This window comes from Trachymyrmex cornetzi, unplaced genomic scaffold, assembly GCF_001594075.2.
Source record: "Trachymyrmex cornetzi isolate Tcor2-1 unplaced genomic scaffold, Tcor1.1 scaffold67, whole genome shotgun sequence".
NCBI lineage: Eukaryota > Metazoa > Arthropoda > Insecta > Hymenoptera > Formicidae > Trachymyrmex > Trachymyrmex cornetzi.
The window spans coordinates 353,964-371,079 of record NW_017299992.1 but is presented as its reverse complement, the minus strand read 5'-3'; the positions used below and the strand labels follow the sequence as shown (position 1 = coordinate 371,079).

General features: G+C 34.2%; 2 protein-coding genes across 5 annotated transcripts in view; both read left to right on the top strand.

Annotated features, from left to right (window-relative positions):
* The window catches only part of LOC108767324 (leucine-rich repeat-containing protein 57), a 2,999-nt gene extending 747 nt beyond the window's left edge, over positions 1 to 2,252 (top strand). The window contains exons 1-2 of one of the 3 annotated variants that reach the window (XM_018517119.1): positions 9 to 163; positions 923 to 2,252. In XM_018517119.1, the coding sequence (XP_018372621.1) occupies positions 978 to 1,694 (717 nt within the window). In that variant the 5' untranslated portion in view covers positions 9 to 163; positions 923 to 977 and the 3' untranslated portion in view covers positions 1,695 to 2,252. Of the gene's footprint in view, positions 1 to 8; positions 828 to 922 lie in introns of those variants that run through there. The other 2 variants (XM_018517117.1, XM_018517118.1) reach the window with 2 other exon arrangements.
* Positions 2,253 to 7,974: 5,722 nt separating this feature from the next.
* Pcl (polycomb protein Pcl) lies at positions 7,975 to 15,288 on the top strand. 2 transcript variants are annotated; one of them, XM_018516989.1, is made up of 11 exons: positions 7,975 to 8,381; positions 9,838 to 9,980; positions 10,074 to 10,274; positions 10,374 to 10,565; positions 10,709 to 10,881; positions 11,165 to 11,360; positions 11,469 to 11,710; positions 11,814 to 12,014; positions 13,777 to 14,017; positions 14,201 to 14,291; positions 14,361 to 15,288. In XM_018516989.1, exons 2-11 carry the CDS (start codon positions 9,852 to 9,854, stop codon positions 15,122 to 15,124), a joined length of 2,430 nt encoding a protein of 809 aa, XP_018372491.1. In that variant the 5' UTR covers positions 7,975 to 8,381; positions 9,838 to 9,851; the 3' UTR covers positions 15,125 to 15,288. The 2 variants fall into 2 exon arrangements, with proteins under 2 accessions (XP_018372491.1, XP_018372490.1); XM_018516988.1 differs by having other exon boundaries at positions 14,201 to 15,288.
* Positions 15,289 to 17,116: the final 1,828 nt, after the last annotated feature.

The window sequence follows — 17,116 nt, the reverse complement described above, 5'->3', positions numbered from 1 at the left end:
CGCGCTGTCAATCGCGTGACATTTCACTCCTGCGTGCTTACTCCGCGAACGCGGACGCCGGCCGCCGGGTACGAACTACGGGTCGACGGTGGACGTAGTGACGTACGTCCGCGTGTATTCGCACGTGTCTCCGCGAGCGAGGCGCGTTAACGCGAGACGCGACGTGTGTGTCGCTCACGCCGCACTCTGTGCGGTGAAACTTAACCACGACGTCGCTCCTGGTCGCTCCGGCGCGGCGATTCCACGCTACGGAAATCTCGTCAACGGAGTGAACACAGCCACCGACCGCGCGCACCGCTACAGCGCCGCGCAAAAGTCGCCGCGCGCCGCAGGCGGTAGTACAGTCCGCGTGGAAAGTTTACCCGGCGGCGCGTCGACGGTTCTACAGTCCCTCGCGAAAGTTTCGCCGGTTTCGCGTCGCTCCGGAGAAATTCGCGCGCTTCGCGGATTATTTTGAATCGTGCGAACACGGCGCGTTGCAATCCCTTTTCCCGTTTTCCACGCGAACGACTGTATATAGATATCTTTGAGAATCGTAATACATTTATTCGTGTCGCTTGAAATCCCCAAAAATATTTGTAAAAGGAAATTAATGTATATTCATGGAAAAAGAAAAAACGAAGATTCTAAACATAAAAAGCGCAATACGAACGGCATAAAAAAAACAAACGAAATAAGAACTTGATCGTATGTACTTTGCGAAACAATCCAAGCATAATTACTCAAATTTAAAATTTAATATAAAAGATCGTCCGGGAGACAAAAAATACACTACGATCTTGCAATAAAATTCTGCTTCGAAAGCAACACTTGATCTGGAGACACTGGTAGGGTCTCGGCGCTAAGCTACCGTGGTTACTTTACGCGAGTATCTGTTATGATAGATCGGTACGATCAATTAATTCCTTGACAACGTTGACAGGGAAACGGCCCGCGCGCGATTGTTACTCGCAAGGATATCGAGACACTGAGACAACATGGGCAACTCCGCCTTGAAGAGGCACTACGAGACCGCGGAGAAGACCGCCACCCTGAAGTTGTCGCAGTGCAAGCTGGACAAGTTCTCGCGGAAACTCCACGACCTGGCGCCGACGCTGCGCACCCTGGACCTGTCCGAGAACAATTTCACGACACTGCCGAACGAGATCGGCGACTTCACGCTGCTGAAGCAGCTGAACTTCAGCCATAACCGATTAACCGCTCTGCCCGGCACGCTGGGCGCGCTTGAGAAACTCGAGGGCCTAAACTGCGCCGCGAATCAGATCAGATCGATCCCGTCGTCGCTGGGGAATCTGAGCCACTTGAAGCAGGTCAATTTGTCCGACAATCAGATCTCCGACTTCCCGCTGATGTTCTGCGGCCTCAGGCACCTGGACGTCCTGGATCTGTCCAAGAATCGGCTTACGATAGTGCCGGACGCCGCCGCCGGCCTCCACGTGATCGAGCTTAATCTTAATCAGAATCAAATCGCCACCATCTCCGAGAAGCTGGCGGATTGTCCGCGATTGAAAACGTTGAGATTGGAGGAGAACTGCCTACAGCTGAGCTCGGTGCCCATCAGACTCCTCAAGGATTCTAAGGTCTCGGTGTTGGCGCTCGAAGGAAATCTCTTTGAGATGAAGCAGTTCGCGGAGCTGGACGGTTACGACGTGTACATGGAACGCTACACAGCGGTCAAGAAGAAGATGTTCTAAAGAATAGTTTTACATTGGGAAAGAAAGTATTGTTTGTATTATACGTATGAAATTGTTAGGTATTGAAGTTACCAAACTGTCGAATGGATAGCGTCGAAGAGAAAAAGATTTAATTGTATGGCACTTTTGTGTCATCGATTTAAGAGTAAACAGCCGACGTAGAGATATTTAAAGTGATTGAGAGTATTTTAGATCAGATTTACAAGATGTCACAATTTGGAAATGTTTTCTTTCTTATACGTGTAAATCAAACTTTTTTTTGTGAGATAAATCATAATATCTGTCTTTAGACTGTTTATAATGTTTATATCTACGCCATCTATAAATAAGCGTGATTCAGAAATACACATCGATCTCTTTGTCGATAAACGTTAATGACCAAATTAAATAACTTTTTGATTTTTGATCACTGGTATTCAAAGGGACAGTCATTGTAAATAATTATCTCTTTGTTATTTTTTTGAAATGTTATTTCTTTATTTGTCGTAAGTCTGAATATCTATACGCACGAATATATGTATATGAACATGTACGTTTTCAAATAATGCTCTTACACAGAATGCCTAAAAGAAATATTTCATTCTTTATTTATTGTATCTTACGTAAATGCTTATTTATCAGAGATAATGATTCCGGAATGATATACGTTATTTTGTGGCATTTAAAGGATTGTGTACATGCAACTTATCAAAATATTTTTTATGTTAAATAAAAAATCTTGTCTTTTGTAAAATTAAAATAATTTTTTTTATTAATAATCTTGAACCAATGATATGAAAATTATTTGCAGAAGTAGCAATTAAATAGCAATCTGTGTTTGTTTGAATATATTTAAATGGTCAATCCTTGAAAACGTTGCAATTTTTATAATGCACAGATAAATTAAAATGTATTTTCAATTTTGTAGAATTTTTCAAACCAAATTGCATGCATGTAGCATTTAAATTATTTATAAAATTAAATCGAAACAAATACGGATGGAAAAAGTGCGCATTCGAATTTTGACCATTTCTGCCGAAAATTAATAATAAATTCAATGGAAATCAAAACAATAATGGAAATAAATATATATATATATATATATATGATTTGAATACACGCCCGTGTTTTCATAAATTATATCAATAACACAGTTGTTATGCGTATAAAAGAATATTTGAAGAAATATGTTTCTCGATATAGACTTTCCTGTGATGCATTGAATTGTATGACGAATGTTGACTGTTAATAATTGTATAACTTTTATATACGGATACAAACATACCGTGTCGCTTTCACACGGTTGTGAAAATAATAAGATCGTTGAACTTTCTTATGGTCAACTGCGTATTAACCTTCAGCCGAGCTGACGATCGTAGGAATTCTCTAAATTACAGATTACGCAGGACAAGAGACATTTATCGAGGAAATTCTACGATAAAATCGACATTTCCATATTTACTTATATCGAATATGTATTACATTATTTATAACGCTTAACGCACAATATTGCATTCATACATTTCTTCGTTGAAATTTCACTATGCGATACATGTTTTGCTAATAGCACCGTCATAGCTTTTTAAAAAATTAATTTTGGATATACCATATTTAACTATCAACTCTTTCAGAGTTATTAAAAATTTCTTCTCTTTTAACGCGCGAATTGCTTTGAATTTTTAATGTATTATATATTTAATTGTATTTAAAATTTTTTAAATATATATTATACATTCATGTTAATGTATATATTTAATATATTGTATTTAATATATTATACGTTTCTCTGCGTGAAACATTAAAACGAATAGTGAAAGCAAGATGTTAAGAACACACGAAGAGATAATTTATTATTTATATATTTGATATCACACACACACACACACACACACACACACACACATAATTTAATATTATTTTACAAACTTTTACTTTATTAGTGAAAGAATGTGTCATGCATTTTATATAGAATGTAAATTTTATTTATAGTGAATTCGGTCACTCACACTACTCTAATCAGTGCACATTAAAGGCTGTTTTATATAAGGTATCTAAATGCAGTGGCACGATATAATCAACTTTAACAATGAAATAATACATATATGCTCTATTAAATAATGTGACAATGTCATTATTGGCCATTTAATGTGATAATGTTATTATGGGCCATTTAATCGTTTAAAATATTCATATGCTTTTAACATTTAACTTCACCGCATGTACATAGATATAGCAGCTTTTAGTGTGCACTAATCTAGTGTAATGCAAGTGACCGAATTCGCTATTAATTACAGACTTCGTCTATAATTTATGTGTATGTCAAGAGCAATAGCCCTAGGGTGTCTTTGCTGCCTATTGCAATAGTAGAAAATGATATCGTGAAGAATTCTCATTAAGACGACCATATATATGTAATACAGGCAAAATTTTATTAAAACTTTGATACACTTATTTACTGCGTCGTCCGATCAAAGATTCACGATGAGCCTTTTTACGTACATTTATCGAGGCCTCATTTTATGAAATTTTGCTTTTGTCAAAATTCGCGCAGTAACCACTCCATTGATTAAGAATTAATATCTTCTACTTAAAATTCACTTTCCTTTTAAACTTTCAATTTTCCATACTTTAACTATATATTTATTTATTCAAATAAAATTTTATAAATCAAGTCTCTTCATGTTTTTAATTTTATTTGAATCAGTTATCATAAATACATATTTATTGTATAACACTTAGGAACACACGTTTCGAACGTTCTTCAAATTTTTATATATATTTATGGTCTCTCCGTACATTTCTTTGAAAAAATTATAGGTATATATAATTGTGTATGTAATCTTGTTTCTTTGTAGAGTTACAAAGGAAATAAATTGTGTATTTATTTTTATATCATTTTTTATTACAATTGATGTAATCGATTTGTTTAAAATCGGAAGTAGATGTGTCAATAATTTCGTTAATGAATATTAGAGGAGCTCCTTATTTTTTATTAGAAAAATCCCCTTCCCCTCAAAACAAAGATGAATCTTTATTTTTAAAACGTTAACGTAATATTCTGGAAGCTTGTTGAGAAACTGAAAGAATTATACAATTTTGCCATTTCCAATTTCGAAGCATTTTGTTATTATTGATGAATCAACATCTTTATTTGTCAAAGATATAAACAAAATATAATAGCTTCTATTTTATGTAATTAAAGTGGAAAAATGTTGAAAACTGAATACGTCAAAGTTCAAAATAAAATTTTATATATCGCAACTTCGTAGACTGCAACGTTCGTCAACACGTGAGTATAAAATAGTTATCATTTTATTAAAGAGATTCTTGCACCTTGTAGAGAGAGAGAAATTCAATAGCCAATTTTGAAATACGTTTGATATTCAATCGTTAATCGATTCGCAAGTCAACTATAACAATAAGATAAGATGAAGGATATGTAATCAGAAGACAAAAGAAGTATAATGTTACTCGAAGAATTCTATTTTATGATATAAATTTTCATAAAAGAAATCTTACAACATCGAGGTTTCTTTAACGGTAATGGCAGGTAAATCACGAACAAGGTAAAATTAATTTAATCTGGGTTTAATTTACTCTTTTTCTGTTTTTCTTAGAAATAGGAAAAGATAAGGAGTAAATTGAACCAAGATTAAATTAATCTTACATATAGTGGAATCAGAACTCAGACTGCTAACTTTGTTTTCTATTTGATGTTCACGTTCGTGATGGTATTACCTACCATCGAGACTGTTAAATTTGACAGTTTGCCAGCAGATTCAACTAGAATAATAACGAATTGCAATCAATTGCATTGGCATTAAGCATATACGTTAAGTCAGTAAAATCTATCGACATAATCTAACAAGTATGCAGATTAGTAGAACATTGCAATGTATCGGCAAATGTGTCTGTATTAAAGGCCTGTTCCAACTTCGAATAAATCATGTGATAAATTATTTAATGGATAAAAAAGAGAATGAAAGAGAGAGAAAATGAAAGCAAATAAAGATTTATCAAAAGTTGGAATAATTCCACCTAAGTATTTTATCAGCAACTCTCGATATATTTAACAGCTTCCAATATATTCAACAGTTCTTGATATAATTGACAGCTGACTGTCAGTAGGAACTGAGTGTAATCTATTATTTCGTAATTATAAAATGTTATTTATTTTTAAATGGAACGGCAGCTAGATTGTATCCAATTTTTACAATCAATCTGCCATCACGTTTTATTGGCAAATTTATATTTCTATTGACGTTCTGTCAGCAGAAAATTTATTAAAATTTTTTATTTAATTTAAATTCACAGTAAACACTGCTATTATTTCTTTTCGACAAATTTAGCTGTTAGATGAAAAATGTATGTAAATGAAACACGTAGATGTGGTTTAAAGCTTTTCTAGCCGACACAATCGACGTTTGTAGCTGCTAAATCGGCCATCGACAAGTGAACGAAAGGCTGCTGAAGAAAACTGCAGCGAGCAATTTTGCAACTCTGTGATATGGATAAGAGCAGTGCATTGTTATGAAAGATGTATGTACTGCTTGAACGTTTGAGATGTTCACGCAACGCGTGGACGACTCAATCGCGGTGGGAACAATCATTTCTTAAATAATAATTTCGATTGTTCGTATTTGTCACGCTATTCCGAATGCTTGAACGACCGAAATATCGATTGTTTATGTACGGCAAAAGGAGGCCCAAATGATGATCACCGCCGGCCATTTTGAATCGAGGGCCATGTTCCAAGTTAAATGTCGTTTCTAACATGAAGGTGCTTTTTCATGCTGATCCTCGACGTTCATTTTTAGCGGTAAAATAGGTCATGTGATAAAAATTGACGCTTGATATTCGTCAATTTTTATCGCGTGATCTATTTTGACGCTAAAAATGAGCGGCAAGCATCAGCTTGAAAAAGTACTTTATAAAACAATAATTGTTATTGCAATAAATTTTACATCATTGTAGTAGTCGTATATATCGCTTATAAAACTAATCCTTTAATTAAAGAAGACCGATTAATATTATTCTTTTAAAAAAATATGTATTACTATTAACAAGCATATATTATATAAATAAATTTTTGAAGTTACTCTTATCTTAATTGTCGTCTCAAATAGTTATAATTTCAAACATATTTTTTAAAAATATGTAAAAAGACATAAGCCGGAGCAGACTTTTGCAGCCTTTAAATGTAAAAGACTTTCTATATAATAAGTTAATAATAAATCAGAAATCAAAAGCTAAAAATTAACCAATCACAGTCGAATATGAAAAGAATAATTGACTATAATTTGTCAATTTCTAGCTTCTGACTTCTGATTTATTTCTAACAGCTTATATTATAAAAAACCTTCAATATATTTCGATCGATATGGTAGTTTTGACATATCGAGTGCTTAAAATATAAAAAATTGAGGCCGATATTTATAGTTGATTCTTAAATTAAGACTTCAAGTACATGTGTCTTATGAATTAATCAGAGAGCTGTATTAAGCCATTTATACTTTCTTAAGACAGTCTTAAAATAAGAATGGATTTTTTAAATGAATATCTTGAGATCTGATGCATACGTTGATATTCTGAAACAGAAATAAATTTTTACAACATATTATACAATATATGTATTATATACTATATAATATATATTCTAATTATTGTGTAATAAAATCCTAAAAATTTTAGTAATTATTATAAACAAATAGAATTAGAATTTAAAAAATAGTATTAACCACTATCACAAAAGGATGAGGAAATGAATTTTATCTGGTGAAAATTTTTTTCAGAATTTTTACACGAATTGGAACACTTTTTAGAAATATTAAGGAAGTCTATACCTTTTTTTCGAATTTTTCATATGTGAATTCTGAAATATCCCAAGAAATATTTTAAGAATTGTACACGACTTTTCATTCTATAATTCCTGAAAAAATATCTTAATTTTTTGTAAATTTTATAAAATTTCGTCAGAAATTATAGAATGAAAAATTTTAGCAATCTCAGAAATTCTAAAAAAAGATGTAAACTTTCTCGGTGTTTCTAAAAAATGATAAAAATTAAATTATTTCGAAATTCTGAAAAAATTTGAAATTTATATAAAAATTGTAAGAAAAAAATGTTCAATAACATGAAGAAAATGTGACAGTTGGATAGGATAAAGCAATGAAGAAGCCGTTTTAGCGGTTTTAGCCGTTTGATCGGCAGGTGTTTCCACTTTCCCGAAGGGCATCGCCGTAACATCGTTACGTCCCTACGCGTTTCGCAGTGTCGTCTCACGGTGGCGCGTCTGATTCGCGTAGTAGCCCCAGCAAGTGTTTCCCCGAACATGGCGGACGGTGCTCGTTCGAATTTCCACGGGACACAATGAACGTGCGCCGAGCTCGCCGCGGTAATGCCGATAACTGAGGGCGTGTCGTGATCGTGCAGCCCGGCCTACGTGGGTGCCCGGGGCATCGTCGTGATCGGCGCGGCAGTGGGATACGGAGGCAGCGGAGCCAGGCTTTTGCCGCCGTCGGCCGTCGTGTTCGCCGCGAGTGCGCCGAGCGAGCGAGCGAGCGAGCGATCCCGAGCGAGCGTGGAACGAGCCGACCGTGGCGGGGCCCCCCCATGCTTGTGTATTGTCGAATGTCTGACCAGTCCGACCGGAGTCGAAGGATGAGGACCGCATGTAGCAGCGCGTGATTCCACGGCCGAGACGCTGAGGTACGACGTCAGGTACCGCGATCAGACCGGACTGGATCCCATCCGTGCAGCTAGTCAGCTATACTCGACCCGATCCGAGCTTGGAGCCGCGCCGCGCGGCGCCGGGTCGGACGCGGGTTTATTTACGACGCCGCGGCGTCCAGGACGCGCGCGACGAGCATCGTCGCGTCTCTGGTCCCGTCTACCCGTCTCCCGTCGCCAAGGGCCGATCGGCCTCCGAGGGTTGATGGTTCTTCCACTCTTCCTTCTTTCTCCTTCTTGCCTTTCTTCTCTCTTTCTCCTCCTTTCTCCCTGTTTCTATCCGTCCTTCGCACCGTCCCCGTTGGATTGATCGGACCGACGCAGGGAATCGCTCGCGTAAAGAAACGCGGAGATTCCCGTAAGAGCGAAAGAATACAGCCCCCGCCGAACGCGGTTTTAGCTGAATGCATCCGTAAACGTTGCATCGCGTGAACGGGCTTCGAGAAGCGTCACGGCGCTCTCTCCTTCGGCAAGCGAGAGTGAGTGCGCCGGACTGTTTTTTTAATGAGATGCCGATCATATGGTCGCGCGACCGCGTTCCCGTACGTCGAATTGTGTAACGTTACCCGTTGTGGCAGGTGGCGATGGCGAATAATGATTTACCTGGATTTTCCTCGCATCTTTGAACGGGGACGCGCGCTGCTCGTTGGTTAGCTCGAACGCTTCTTCGAGCGTCGTCGGTGATGTTCCGAGTCGAATCGCGTGTCGTTTTGTTAATTATATTCGAGGACTTTATATACCACAGATTTACGCAAGTATTCGCGATAATCTGCAAACGGTTGCAACAACCGTGTATTTAGGATTTTAGTTAGATGTACACGATCTAAAGCTTTTAGTGTGAATCTCACTCGGAAGAGTAAAATCTCATTTTGAAGAGTCAAATTTCACTCTGATGAGTAAAATCTCTTAAAGAGTCTTGAAAAAGAATGGCTCAATTTTCACTCTTTAGAGTGAGATTTTATTTCAATAAATTAGAGAGGTTAGAAGCTTGTAGTAACGAAGAACATATTTGTTTTGGCCCCCCTTTTTGTTTCGCAGCATATAAAGGAAAATCGTAACAAATTTCTCATACTATTGCATTGATATAGTTAACTTGATGAAACAGATTTGGAAAGTGAGAGATACAAAGTCGTAATAAGTTTAAATTGTGTTCTCTTATGTTTACTAACAATCCATTTATATATACAGAAGTTCAAGATTTTTTACAGAGATTTATTTATAAGAGATACTGTCTCTTTATTAGCTTGACTCAAATCCCTAGTAGATACACAACAAATAAGAGTCAGTCTGTAACGATCGAAGCTGAATCTTAGATACTTAAATAATTTTCACGCGAATTTATATACCACATATTTAGTCATTTGAACTGAGTGTTTCTAGTAAATGTTATTCTTGATCATATTTGATTATTACAGCTATACTATTTATGATTTAGAAACAGGATAGAAAATGTCAGAAACTGAAGAAAGTCTGGTAGCGCCCGATAGTACCACAAAGGAACAGCGGGTTGGCTTCTGTCATGGAGATGACGTTCTTCAACACAGAGATGGCAAATATTACCTTGGTACAGTTGTCGAGGTACGAACAAACTTATATTTTTCTTTAGTGGTATTTAATAATAATATTTAATAATGTTGCAACTCACCAACACTGAACTTTACTTCTACGTAGGTGGACATGGTTAGGGAAAGATGTCTTGTCAAATTTCTGGACCTTACATCTTCCTGGTCATTATTTAGAGAGCTGACAAAATTGGCAATGCCAGACTCGGATGTTATGTGTGTTCTTTGTAAACAATCTCAGCCTAAGACTGACAATGACATTATCGTTTGCGACAAATGTGGCCGTGGCTATCACCAATTGTGTCATCAGGTACATATTAGGAATCTTACTTGATATCTGAAATTATAAAAATAAGTTCAATTATATTAGCTGATAGAGATATAGAATATAATTATTATGCATTTGCAGCCTGAAATATCAAAACCAGAGTCAGGTAGAGATATTCACTGGATATGCAGAAGATGCATAGACAGTCAGCCGCGTACGCGTGAATCTTGCGAGCCAAAAAATTCTATGGTTAAAGCAAGCATTAGAAAAGTTTGCAGCGGTAGGGACCAACCTCAACCACCACCAGATGACATGACAAAATTGCCATATGATGTAAGATTTAAGTATAAAATATATATTATTACTGAAATAGTTTATATAATTATATTATTTTTATATATAAAACAGAATATGCTTTAAAAATCTATGACAATAAAAATTTTACAAGATATTTTCATTATAATATATAATTTCAGCCTGATATGCTAAATTGGGATAATCATCACAGAGTAAACGCCGAACAAATTTATTGTTACTGTGGACTTAATGGTGAATGGTATGCACAGATGTTACAATGTGGTCGTTGTAGACAATGGTTTCATGAAAAGTGCATCAGGTGCTTAACTCATCCTTTGTACAGTGGTGATAGGTAAGCAAATATAAAAATGATTCAATTTAATTTGAATATATAGATTATTATTATTATTGTTGAAGTATGAGTTTTTAAAACGCACGGGTCATCTCAATCACTATCATCTTACACTTCTTCTCAATCTTTAATTTTCTAATTAACCTTTTAAAATTGAGACATATATAACATATGAGGGAACTCAGAATTCATTGACTACAAATCAACTGCGCTCTTACATGTTATCCCATACAAATTCTCTTCATACAATTTTATGTAATTAAATTATTAATAATTTTTACAGATTTTATGTATTTGTTTGTTCAATGTGCAATCATGGCAAAGAATTTATTCGGCGTTTAGAAATGAAATGGGTAGATCTGGTGCACCTGATGTTGTACAATCTGACTGTTTATAACGCTAAAAAGTATTATGACTTGGACACTGTTATTATACCTTATGCAAATGACAACTGGTCGGCCTTACAGCTTCCAACACGGGTAGGAGTCTTCAACATTGGAATATCATTTATAAAACAAATTATTCTAATTTATATTTAATTATAATATTTAATAATGTTTATGATAATATTGTGTATATATTTTTAGATTAAAAATGTCAGTCTCGATGTACGTACGCAATCAATATTAACAGCATTGACAACCAATAGAAACAGGTTTAAGTGTGGTAAAGAAATAAAAAAGCGCACTACAATATGGGGCCTCCGTGTCAGACTGCCACCACCTTCTCCATTTATCAGTTTACCAATATCTGGCGAAATAGACGATTCTGTATTACGTAGATGTTGGGCTGGTAATAAAAGACTGCAATACCTTCCTCCGTCAACAGAGTTAGTATAATATACAATAAATTATATACAATATAAAATCAATTATTTATTTTTAGCATAAATATATTAACGTTTATGGAATGCGTGAAACTTATTATTTCAGTCCGGTGATTTTGCCAGAAATTACAAAACAATTGATTGCGTTAAAGCAAAGGGTGGCAGAGGATGTAGAAATACCTGTAAGTCCTACACTTATAGCAATGCGAGGTACAATTTATCAAAATTCAGAAGCAGAGCAAAGTTCATGTCCAAGTCCACCTCCATTAACAGAATCCAGTCAATCAATAGAATCTTTAAGAAACAGGTATACTATTTTTACACATATATTTATTTACTTTTATTTCATTAAACTGTTCTTTTTTTTTTAAGACAATATAAGTTTAATTATTTCTATTATTAGCTATTATCAGCCTATATACATTATAATATATATATACAGGGTTTTCGTATCGTTCGATTTTTTTAGATATTTTCGATGTATTGATAACAAAATATTTCAAACAAGTTCCTAATGAAGAATTAATTGCGTAAGAAAAATTTGAAAATTGTTAATTTTTTAACAAAAAGTTAAAAGTCAACTTAGGTTTTTTTTGACAGAACTATATATTTTTCTTTTTATATTATAATACACACATATGAATTCAACGATTTAATATCATTTTGATTATTTGATTTGAAGATAATTTTAGTTAACATTTGAAATATAACCATTTGAAGGTAATTTTAGTTAATATTTGAAATATAACTCATGATTCTGTCGTCGATACCAAATTAGTGTGTGTGTATGAGACCCAACATAACGAACATAACCATGTTAAGGAACATACAAAGTCAAAGAGAAACATACAAGATTCTGTTGGTGAGATATGAGTTATAATTACGGAACCAGTTTACCGTGTTTAATGCTGTACGTTACATATTCGAGGATGAATCGCTACTTTCATACCGAAAAAATGGATATGATATTATTAGTATTAGGTGTTAAACTTAATTCCTGCCATTTTTCGTCTCCAAAATTGATTTGTTTCGAAGGTAAATACCTTAATCAAAGTATTATTAATAAAGTATTATTAATTAGTAATAAAGTAGAAAATGAAGGAAATCACTTTGGTTAAGGTATTCATTCATCTTCCCTTCAAAACAAATCAATTTTGAGACGAAGAACAACAGGAATTAAGTTTAACACCTAATACTTGATGAATGCAAAAAAATACATGTGAAACTGTCGCTATTTATAATGAACAATACAATACGGATAAAGTTCCTTCTGTGAAAACTTTTTACAATATTGTGCATTCTTTACACGGTAAATTTCTAGATGAAAGACTCAATATATAGATAATATTATTTCTATCTATTTTTCTTAATATGGTCATGTTTGTTCACTTTTGGGTCTCACTGCTTTATGTATCAACGATAGATCAGCAACATATCATGAGTTATGTTTTAAGTATTATAATTAAACTAATCATGAAAAATCCAATGATTAAGAAGATTCATAGTAATGTATCATTTTTTTGTGTACTATAATAATATAAAAGAACAAATATATGATTCTCTATTTAAAGAAATATAGTTGAATTTTAATTTCTTTTTATATGAACAATTTTGAAAATTTTCTTATACAGTTAATTCTTCATTGGAAATCAATAAACTTTTACTCAAAACATTTTGTCAATATTTCATCGAAAGTATCTCAAAAATCGTAACGATTGATACGATCCCCTGCATATATATTGTATTGTAGAAATTTATACGAGTGGAGTGAGTGCGTGTAAAACATATGAAAGGCGAAAGACAGCAAAATATCTAGAGGCTAGATGACAGAATACAAAACTTTATTTTTATAGTAATTGTAGTCAAAGCGTATAGAAGTTTAAATATTTCAGTGTAAATAAAATGACTATTCGATTTCACATTACAATTTTAATGTCTTTTCTTGATATCTCTACTCGTATTACACTTACAATTCATACAACATACATATATTCAAAATATCATGAAATAAAACATTATTTTAATACATCTTAAAATCTTCTATTAGATAATTTAAATTATTTTTATAGATATTGCAACATAGGCGGCGGTTTTGTAAAAAAGTCATTCCCATTTCCTAAGTTGAGTGTACAAAAAAGACTTCGTCGTCTATTAGCATTAAGCAGTTCACGAAGAATGTTACGTAAGAAGAAAAGAGAGAAAGTAAGTGAAGGTAGTAGTAAGGAAACATCATTGGAAGACAGAGAAGCAAGATACAGAAAAGCAAGAATATTATTGAAGAACGCCATTGCCAAAGTAAAGGAAAGGAAGGTAAGATTATTGCATATTCATGTATATAAAAGCATGATAAAGTGATATAATAGTCATTTAACTTTATTATCTGTCTTCAGGAAAAATAAAAGATTGACTATTGCATTATATTTTTTACTAAGCGAAATATCTTCTTGCATACAAGAATGATAAATAATGTCATTTTCGTTTCTGTTAATACAGAGCAAACCACAGAGCTCAGAAGCATCCGATTTACCGCCAACACCTCCAACTTCTGTTTCTGGACCACCAACGCCACCAGCTACAACATCAGGTATATCCGAACTATCCGTGCCTAGTTCTGTGGATCTAATGCATCCTCTGCCACCTTCGACGCCTGCAGACACAAGTGGAGATGAGACCAGTTCAAGAGGAACTCTTGATTCTTTTATTCCACTACCCAAAGATTTTGAAGGAAAGAATAATCCATTCAGCGATTTAGTGGGCACGCCTTGTAGCATTAATCAAGCAAACTCGAGTACACCGTTACCTTACAATCAGTGTCCCATCACCTTGCCTCTGCCACTGACACCTGTGATCTCGCAACCGCCAGTGGTACGTCCAGCCAAGAGGCAGCTATCGGAAAAAGACATTATCATTGATAGAAACGGGCAAGTAAAACGTAGAAGGCAACATCGACGAGGACGACCACCTGTTCAACAGCAGGTCCAGCAACAATTTCAGCAGACCGCTAGCAAAACGGCAACTATTACACCGGCTCGTAATAATGAAATTAAAAGTGAATTTGCCAGGAATTTAAGAAGTTCATTTAATGGTGCCTCGAGCAGTGCAAATAGTCAAATTGGGAATTGTGTGGATTATGCCTTAAATGGTAGAAGGTTGAGACAACGGCAAAGTAATGATAAATTACCTCCCCCCGATCCGCAACCACAAAGAAAGAGCAGTATATCTTCATCTCCAAAGTGTTCGCCTGTGAAGCAAAGTGCACCTGACATATCTCTGGACGATCTGAAATCATCGGTGAATATTTACTTCGGTGCAGCTAATAGAATAGCTGCTGGTGAAAAGTTTGTCATCAAAGCGAAGAGGATAGGGCCAAACGGTCAGACACAATACCTCATCGAATGGGAGGGACTCAATACTTAACGGTAAATAATCCGCTTACTACGAATATATTACGCAATCGTATACAACTTTTCAGTTGAAATCAAGCGTAAGATGGCGATCACTTCCTCGGCATTTTATAATCAATTCTCTCGATTTGCTTTTACGGCAAAATGATTGTGATCGATTGTTTTGCGTTACATGCACTGCCACTTGTTACGTACATTTCATTAAAATATATGTATTTATCAGCGTAGAATATGTGAATGTTCTTGTAAACGTAGTACGTTTCTCATTTTATTAAATTATTAATCTGAATCTTGTGCGAGAGATTTTTGTTACGCACAATAAATATTATTGTTAGACGATGAATTCATTGCAGAATTTAAAATAAAATTGCTTTATCGAATAGTGTGTCAAATTATATTAAAAAGACGATTTTTTTACGTTTATTTATATTTTTAACCATAAAAAAGTATACGCTCCATATTAATTATCGACGCGTACACCTCATCGTTCATACATACATCTATTATATATAATTAAACGAATATACACACCGAAATATACTTGTTTGAAAAACAACGTTTGCAAGAACAATCGGATGTATTGCTTATCAACTGTAAATAGTGTAGCATAGTAGACTTGCGGAAGTATCGAAGTATGATGTAAATCATGCGAGAAAAAAATTCCGTACGATTTACATTCGTTACAGAAAGATTGGCCAATCGTCTTCTCTAAATATCACTGCTAAGCTGCGAATAACAACAAAAAATGAATTGAACTAGACATTTGACAAAAAAGTGAATTGAACTAGATATTCTTATACTAACGTACTAGCAAGTGTTAGTGGTTAGTAGTAAAGAATAAAATAAAGCACACATCCTGCGCAAAGGTTATTTTTCAATACACTTGTAGAGATAATCGTCGCTTTCTGTAATTTCATTGTCTTGAGTTACATTTTACTTACCCTTTCTGTACATGACAATACGATGCAAATCAAAATTTCTCTTAATGAACAAATAGAAATTTATCTTAATTTTTACATTTATAAATTCATTTTTATGTATATGATATTGAATGCATGAAAGGAACGCAGTCATAATATTTTTCATAATATTTTTGTGAATCAGATTTATCAATCAGTGTACTTGAGACGATGAAGATACAGATTTAGCATTGCTCATTATTATACAAGATTAAGAGGAAATGGCACATCTGTTTCATACCATTTGAAATTAAACGAACGGCACACTGAATACGTAAGTAATTGGCCAAGTTATCTGTGCAAAAGTAATACCGTAAATATGAACTACTCAAAACTGTGTTAACAAGCACACAATACGTGAGCTCATTATTGTGTAGTTATGCACTGTAAAAAAACGATCTTTATGTATTAAACAACTAAAAAGCTAAATTATGATTGTACATAAGTATATTGGTATTTAAACTATCAATGTAACACAGTTAGATATAGTAGTCAGTAAATGTAACAGTGTCACAAATTATCTTACAATAATTTTTGATACAAATTATTTTATACAACTCCGGATCCTACTGGGATTATTATGTAAGACGCATTTTGTACCTCAAACTGCACAGAATCTATGGTCAACTTACTAATCAGAAAATATAAGCAATTATAAGCGATGTAACGTATAGACACTGCAGTAGTAGCCATTATTAAAGTCTCAAATCAAAAGAGCTTATTAGAAATGCGAACTCTAAGTACTTCATTTTCGGTCTACAATGAATTATAAAAATTCACTCTTATAATGGAACTTTATTTTATATTTTCCAAAAACATATTTTTATTCGTGACGCATTGCTAATAGAAAATTAACATAATATGTAAATTCATATTTATTTTCTTTTTTTTATTAAACGAAAATTTTATCGGAAACAGAAATTTTAGATATGAACATAGTCTCTTACATATGATTCGTAATAATATTTTAGAAGCGCATTTACATTTAATATAATTCTTATCAAATTTTGCTTAAAGTTACTGAGATCGATATTATTCTAGATAAT